Here is a 7,839-nt window from a genome sequence, read left to right on the forward strand (position 1 = left end):
TATCAGAATTCCCAACAAAAAAAAAATACAAAAATTAGCAAAGTAACTAGATTTTAAACTTGTTACTGGAATCAGTTTCATTCGAGTGGGACATCATTTCCAAATCTACCATTCCGAACCTGGAACTATAAACACCAACATAAAAACTAATATTTCTATAATACTTTATACATTTGTAACAGCTAGATAAATAATTTAAGAAATGTTTTACTGTATGTCGTTAGACTTAGTTGTATAATTAATTTGGATAAAAATTGATTTTGGATGCTACGTGATGTTTTAAACAACTTCCTCATACGTTTTACGTACTTCCCGTTGGTGTCTTCCTGTCCCTTGTTTTTCCGGTCCGACCTTTTTCTCCCTCCGCCCCGGTGTCTTTTCTGCTTTCTGGCCCACGTGTGAAATAAAGGTTAATTTGACGTTAAAATTATCAGTAAAACTTCGGACCAAATGGCTTTAACCTTCGAGCAGATGAGGGCGAACGTGGGGAAACTCCTGCGAGGAATCGATAGGTACGAATGATCCGAGAACCAGTGATCAACCCGGCGGAGCTAACATTAGCATAGACTGTTTTTGATGCTATTCACTGCCTTCAATATCGTTGTTACGGCCAAGCCATCAGTCAGTTGTCTTTGTTATGGTTTACATTTTATATTGACAGTAAACCCGGGATTACGGGGTGTTAACGTCACACATTAGATGTTAGCAGAGCAGTTAACTGGAACGGATTGTGGTTTTATTTTGAAAGTGTATTGATGGAGAAAAAGTACTTGGGCCCCAAAAAGGGTCGCAGTTCGATGTTCTCAGATCATCAAGCTACTGTTAATGTGAGGAAAAGACCAGTGAAAATACAAAGTGCCCTTTTTAAATATTTATTTATTTTAGAGTTTAGTAAAAACAACATTTTAACGGGCCAAATCCGACCCAGCATAGCTATTTATGTGGCCACATAAACATAATCGTAAATGCAACATGCCTTAGTCTAAAGAAGATGAGAAAACTAAAAAGCAATTTAAACCTGAACTGACGTTATGTTGGGGAAAAAAATTAATAAAAGTTGAATATTCTCATCAGTCAGCTGATAATGTAAAGGTACCAACTTCCTGTCGTGTCACAGGTACAACCCAGAGAACCTGACCACGCTGGAGCGCTACGTGGAGACGCAAGCTCGGGAAAACGCCTACGATCTGGAGGCAAACCTGGCTGTGCTGAAGCTGTAAGTGAAACCGAGTCTGTTTGGGACTCAGACACCTGAAACGTTACCTGGCTGTTCAGAATCATCGGAAGAGCGAGACGATTCTGGAGTTGGAGGTGGAAACTGGTTCCAATCTCCAGCTCTACCTGGATCCACCACAATTTGACACTTTTTGCTGTGTTTGTAACTGTTTGTTTTTTAAAGACTTTAGATGGCAACTTTTTATTTTAAATCAGGGTAAAATTATTACCAACATAATCTTCTTATAATGGAAAATGTTAAGTACAACACAAAATATAAGTAGCTTTTATATATAATATATATTTTTATATTTTATATAATATAAGCGTTCATAATAAGTAGTTCTACTTTTATAATAAGTAGAAACATGTCTATCCAGAGACTTTTACTGAAAAGCTGACTTTGCTGCATCCATATCAACTTAATTTAATTTAATAAACTTGGCTAAATATACCCAGCATTTCAGGGACGAAAGTAGTTCAGCTTTTCGTCCGATTAATCGTGATTAATCAATTATTAATATCATCAGTTGGTAATTGGAGTATACAGACTCGGAAGAGACCATTTGATCAAAGAACAACACAGAGTGGTAATCAAGCCAAAAATGAGCAGAAAATATATACATTTTGCTTTTAAGATAATTAATGTAAACGTTTGGACACTCCTGCTGTAGATTAGTCAGGAAGAAGTTTTGCTAGTTTGTTGTTTCATTTGTTATTGTGTGACAATTGCTGAGGTCAGTAAAGCTGGTCAGAAACTGACATAAAATTAGTTTAATCTCCTACAAATATACATTTAAACTGTTCCCTGCTTGTACAGGAAGAAAGAAGTTTCACAGCTAAACCGTTGCTTTATTTTTCTGTAACTTTTTTTTATCTGATGTATTCTGATTGTTATTAATTGTTTCACCCACAGGTACCAGTTTAATCCAGCTTACTTCCAGACTACAGTGACCTCACAGATTCTGCTTAAGGCTCTGACCAACCTGCCACACACCGACTTCACCCTCTGCAAGTGTATGATCGACCAAACACACGTATCCCTTTGGTGCATTTTCACGTCTTCGTGTTTTTATTTTATATATTTACTTTTAGTGAAAGTTTGAGCAAAGTGAGACGTTTTGGTGTTAGGTATACGAATTCGGGCTGAAACGATTAATCAGATTAATCGATTGTTGAAATAATTGTCAGCTTTTTAAATAATCAATTAATCGTTAGAAATCGTTGCTGAAAGAACAACATATTCGAAGCAGTAATAAACCCAAAACTGTATGATAAATAGACACATTTTATAGTTCAGATAAAAAAACTCCATTGTCTGTAAATATGTTCAACCCAGAACTCTTCAAGTGGAAGTTTTAGCTTCACCTGCTTCAAATTCTGTTAATAAAAGAAAAAAGTCACATGTTGATGTTAGAAGTATTTTTTCAACTTTCAGATGTTGGAGGGTTCGCTAAAGCAACGCTGTTATTGCATTTTAGGCAACAAAATGTTTATTTTCTTATTTAAAAAATCAATAGATTATTAGTTATTTGCATCTTTTAATGTATTTCTAATACAGCATACAAAAAGCTTACATGGTTAAATGAATAACATGAAAAAAGTGCCAATTTGGCTATCTGATTAATCGCCAGAACTATCGATTAATCGGTAGAATAATTAGTTAATTATCAGAATAATTGATTAAACGTCAGAATAATGAGTTAATTATCAGAATAATTGACGGCTAAAATAATCGTTAGCTCTAGGATGAATATGTTGTGTAAACGGTGGTGTGGCTCTGTGTTGGGGTGAGCGGGGCGTTTCCTTGACTACGGTGTCGCAGCAGGAGGAGCGACCCATCAGACAGATCCTCTACCTGGGGAACCTGCTGGAAACCTGCCACTTCCAGAGCTTCTGGGTACGGCTCCCAAACACAACTATCTCCTCCTCATCACCACATTCTATCAAGTTTATGTGTGGGCTTTGACTGGACCATTTTGACAATATTTGGTTGATTTTTTGGGATCGTGGTCCCATTGATTTTTCTGCCAAAAAAAAATCAAAATTTTCCAAAACTTAAACATTGAAAGCAGAAAGTTTTGATTAATCAATAAAACTGATCTATTGCCTACTTTAATTAATATCTAAAACGTTCGAAAGAGATGGTTCTCCTGACTCCATTTGGTATTAAGCTCTGTTTTTGTCTGCATCAGACGAGTCTGGAGGAGAACAGAGAGCTCATCGACGGCATCACTGGTTTCGAGGACTCAGTTCGGAAATGTGAGTTTCATTTTCTGACTGAACAATGGGATTTCTTTCGTCTAATTTAAGTTTATTTTGGAAAATAAACGCAGTAAGTCATAAATATTCATCCTGTTCCTCAGTCATCTGTCATGTTGTGGGAATCACCTACCAGACCATCGACCGGCAGCTGCTGGCTGAGATGCTGGGAGACCCACTGGGTGAGAACGCACTGCTACGTTTCACTGGTTTTCCTGTGGAAATTAGCCTTAATTGTCAACTTATTTCGAAATTGATTAATAGTTGACTGGAGTATTCAGGCTCAAAAAAGTTCAGTTGCTGAAAGAACAACACGCAGAGCTGTAATTCAGCCAAAATTGAACAAAAATGTAACATTTTGCATTTAAAATGCATAAAAACAAACAACCTGTATCTGTAAATATGTTCTATCTCCTCAAACTGCATGTTTACCTTCATCTGGTTCAGATTCTGTAAAAGAAAATCTCATAGGGAGAACCTCTTGTATCCAATTATTGATAAAAAAATTAAAAAAATCAACAAATGTGCCAGATGTTTATCCGATGAATCGTCAGAAAAACGGATGAATTGTCAGGATTCTTCTTGTCACTGAAAGCTGGAGTGTGTTCCTGTTTGGCGCAGACACGCAGCTGAAGGTGTGGCTGAATAAATTCAGCTGGACGGAGAACGAGGACGGACAGATCTTCGTCTACAACCAGGAGGAGAGCATCAAGCCCAAAAACATCGTGGAGAAGATCGACTTCGAGAGTGAGTGGCTCTGCGTTGGCTCGGCAACGCTTTTCTGACCCGCTGGTGTCGATTTCTCCGTTTTACGGCTTTTAAAGTCACCAGATGAGTCCAGTCGTAAATGTTTTTGTAGCTACCCAGAATTTAAATCTGCATTTTTATTTATTTTGATTGCTTTATTTCAACAGTCCACAAAAACATGACACACGACAACACATTCAAAATAAAAATAGAATCTTATAAAAGATTTGCATGCCAATGTTTCCACAGAGCCGACTGGTATGTTAGCTCACTGACAGAGGGATGTGAAAACATTTCAGTAAGACTGTTCATTGAGCTGCACAAACGACACATAAACTCGTACATCAAATTTCTCAGGAGTGCCTGGAATGTTCTGACATGTTACTAAACGTCTCTCTTGCTTAAGAACCTGGTTTCTTAAGCAGATTTCTCAGGGAGTTTTGTAAGCAACCTTAAGCTTCTGCATCCCAGCTTTTTTCAATTTACACCACAAAAGGCGCTGTATAGCAGGATGTACAGTAAGCTTTGAACAAACTTATTTTTACCTCATCAGTACATGTGAAACTTCCTCCCCAGAATGTCTGCCTGGGCGTGAAACATGCGACGCTGCTGGTAACCACCGCCATCGTCACGGAGCCGGTCTGTGATGTGGTGACCCAGATATTTAACATTTAGCTTTTGCTCCAACAGTAAAAAGTCAGGGAAACAAAGTTCTTTGTCTGCTTTAGCATATTTATTTTGATTCGTCAGAGTTATTGAAGATGCAAGTGTTGTATAAAGTACTGAAATCTCAGAGTCAAGTAAAAGTACAAGTACCTCTCCAAAATATGACTTTGGTAAAAGTCGAAGTCACTGACTGAAATGTTACTTGAGTAAAAGTCTTAAAGTATTTGAAACTTCTTGTACTTAAGTATGGAAATTACTGTAAAAATGGATGTACTCAAGTAATGTAATGAAAAGTACAAGTAAAAAGTAAAACAAAGCAAATGCAGTTTGAATGACATTTTTTATATTTTGGTAAACTTGTCAAATACACTTAAAATAATGTACACAACCAAGTTCAGGCAAAATTAAACCTGCTAATAGATATACCTGCAGGCATCATTTAGTTAAGAAAATTAGGTGCTTTACCTATAGCACAAGGTTAACTTAACCTGCTTTACAACTGAACCAGCTTCTTAGTAAACCCTCCAGGACAGAAAATACAAAGTTTTTGTAAGCCTTAAGTTTTCCCTTCAAGTAAGGTCAGTGCTGAAAATGAGAAAAATAAATAGTACAGAAAATGCGGCCAACATGAAGAAAAAGATCTGTTACGATTACTCTACTTCACAAATCAGTGAATCAGTCAATGCTACAGTCAGTAGGTGGTGCACACAACTGGTCATTATGCAAAAGAAAAAAAGAATTGGGAGGGAAATGCAGCTTATTGGCATCTGTAAACCTGGTTTTGAACTTGCATGCCTTTCCTATATTCGTTAAATTTAGTCTAAATTGCTATCGCTATGGCTTCTGTCCCCCCTTGAACAGAGGAGTCTAGGTAGCCTGCTACAGTCAACATTAGGCCTCAGCTAAATACACCACGTGTGGAACTGAAACAATGCCAAACAAAGTTCATTTATGGTCAAGATTTCACAATACAGTAGTGCCTAGTGACCAAGCTATAGTTACTGAAACAGGAGGATTATAACCATTTCATAAGAAGTTACCTCGATGTGTTTCTTCAAGTTGGATGGGGAGTTTTTGTAAGATAGAATTTCCATGTGACTGCTACTGATTGCGAGACTTGCTTTGTGTTTAATGGGAGAAGCGAAACAGGTGTATCCTAATTAAAAGTAAAGAAATCAAGAAATGGCAAAAAATGTGGAATGAAGATAAGAAAGGAAGAAGATTATATGAAGTACAAAAGTCAGTTTGAATTCGAAGCATTAATGAACGAAACAGAAGAGAAGAAATAATAATTAGTAGATTAAGAGTAGGTCATACCTACTTAAATGACATGCTTTATAAAATAGGGAGGAAAAATAATGATAAATGTGAGAGATGTGGAGAGAAAGAAAATGTAGAACACATATTGATGAACTGTAAGTCAAATGAACTCGAAAGGGAAGAATTAAAGAGAATAGTTAGAAATATGGGGCATGAATGGAATCTTAAAGGTATATTAGGAAATGAAGGAAACATAACAGATATTCACAAATTAAGGAAAGCATTGTTTATTTATCTTAAGAATACAAAATTAAAAAGTAGAATTTAATAGATATGAAGTAATGCTTCTACACACTCATGTACAGTAGGTGGCGGTATGCACCTTAAAGTTGCTTGTGATCCGCCATAATAGAAAAGAAGAAGAAGAAGAAGTATCCTATTGGAGGTGATGAACAAGCCCAGGCACTTTGTTCGGTAGCCTACTTGCTACTTGCTAATCAGTAGATGGGGTCAAAACACTTGCGTTTCTCTCTCTCGCTTTTTTGTAACGAGTAACTAAACCACACATTGAAAATGTATCGGAGTAAAAGTTCGGAAATATAGTGAAGTAAAAGTGAAAGTCATCAAAAATTTTCATACTCCAGGAAAGTATGAAGTACTCCAAAATATACTTAAGTAAAGTAGTGAAGTATTTTTACTTCGTTACTATACAACACTGGAAGATGCTAATGGGCAGAAAAGATCTCCTGCAGCAGTCTGTGTCGCAGTAAATTTGGAGTAGTCTCTGACTGAAGACGCTGTTTTCTGATTTTAAGAGCATAATAATTCACGTACATCGTTTTAAATATCAAAACACTTTAATTTCCAAATACAAAACAATAAATAAAATGGATAAACAAAATTGCACTTTAAACCGTATTATTAATAAGCATCAAGCGGGAAAACAGACTTTTGTAACAAAAAAAGTGCAAACCGTATTCAAATGTTTGTAGCATTTTTCAAAATGGCATCTCTATAAAGATTAAGCAAACTACACAAACAATCACGCAAATGGAAATTATTCCGTTCATTTTAATTTATCATCTGATTAACTGATAAATTTATTGCTTATTGTGACAGAATTTAATAATATTACTGCTGATGTCTTTCCGCCTTGGCAGTGTGTTAAACCTGATTTTACAGAACTAAATTATTATTTTAGGTTTATTGAATTAAAATAACGGCGGGGTTTATTAAAAGTCTCTGACGTTTCTACGTTTATGTTTTTAATTTGCTGTTTTTTTCTCCTGCAGGTGTTTCCAGCATCATGGCAACGTCTCAGTGACGAAAGCAGAGCCAGCTTTTGTTTTCAGGATTGCTAAAATATTAAAATAAAGATAAAATACATAATGTTCATGCCTGTTTTCAGTTTTTCATGTTTGCTTCTTTCAGTGAAAATGTTTTCATTTTATACAAAATCTTACCAAGTATATTTAGTCTGGTTTCTACTACAACAATAAGACAAGACTAACTTATAAATAACTTTTCAGTTTATTTTAGGTGAATAATTCCTTAATATTGATCAAAAATTTCTAATTCCACTGGCAGGTTTTTTCGGTTTTGGGTAAAATGTCTTGTTGTTAATAAAAGAATCTGCCAGTGCAACAAGAACTATTTATTAGTAAATATTTATTAATAACTGACATAAAA

At 35.8% G+C, this 7,839-nt stretch overlaps 1 protein-coding gene across 2 annotated transcripts; it reads left to right on the forward strand.

Moving 5' to 3' along the window:
- The first annotated feature begins 339 nt into the window (after nt 1–339).
- On the forward strand, nt 340–7,543 carry LOC116707585 (eukaryotic translation initiation factor 3 subunit K-like). 2 transcript variants are annotated; one of them, XM_032544996.1, is made up of 8 exons: nt 340–512; nt 1,118–1,216; nt 2,132–2,252; nt 3,041–3,115; nt 3,411–3,477; nt 3,582–3,659; nt 4,099–4,224; nt 7,443–7,543. In XM_032544996.1, exons 1-8 carry the CDS (start codon nt 451–453, stop codon nt 7,472–7,474), a joined length of 660 nt encoding a protein of 219 aa, XP_032400887.1. In that variant the 5' UTR covers nt 340–450; the 3' UTR covers nt 7,475–7,543. The 2 variants fall into 2 exon arrangements, with proteins under 2 accessions (XP_032400887.1, XP_032400886.1); XM_032544995.1 differs by having other exon boundaries at nt 341–512; nt 3,038–3,115.
- Nucleotides 7,544–7,839: the final 296 nt, after the last annotated feature.

The sequence above is a fragment of the Xiphophorus hellerii genome, chromosome 18 (assembly GCF_003331165.1).
Source record: "Xiphophorus hellerii strain 12219 chromosome 18, Xiphophorus_hellerii-4.1, whole genome shotgun sequence".
In the NCBI taxonomy this organism is placed as follows: domain Eukaryota; kingdom Metazoa; phylum Chordata; class Actinopteri; order Cyprinodontiformes; family Poeciliidae; genus Xiphophorus; species Xiphophorus hellerii.

What these genes read in the sequence shown, in the direction of transcription:
- LOC116707585 (XM_032544995.1), top strand. Translation starts at nt 451, where the DNA reads ATGGCTTTAACCTTCGAGCAGATGAGGGCGAACGTGGGGAAACTCCTG. An exon ending in CTCCTGCGAGGAATCGATAG is followed by an intron (nt 513 to 1,117) that starts GTACGAATGATC and finishes GTCGTGTCACAG; the next exon opens with GTACAACCCAGAGAACCTGA. An exon ending in CGAGGACTCAGTTCGGAAAT is followed by an intron (nt 3,478 to 3,581) that starts GTGAGTTTCATT and finishes CCTGTTCCTCAG; the next exon opens with TCATCTGTCATGTTGTGGGA.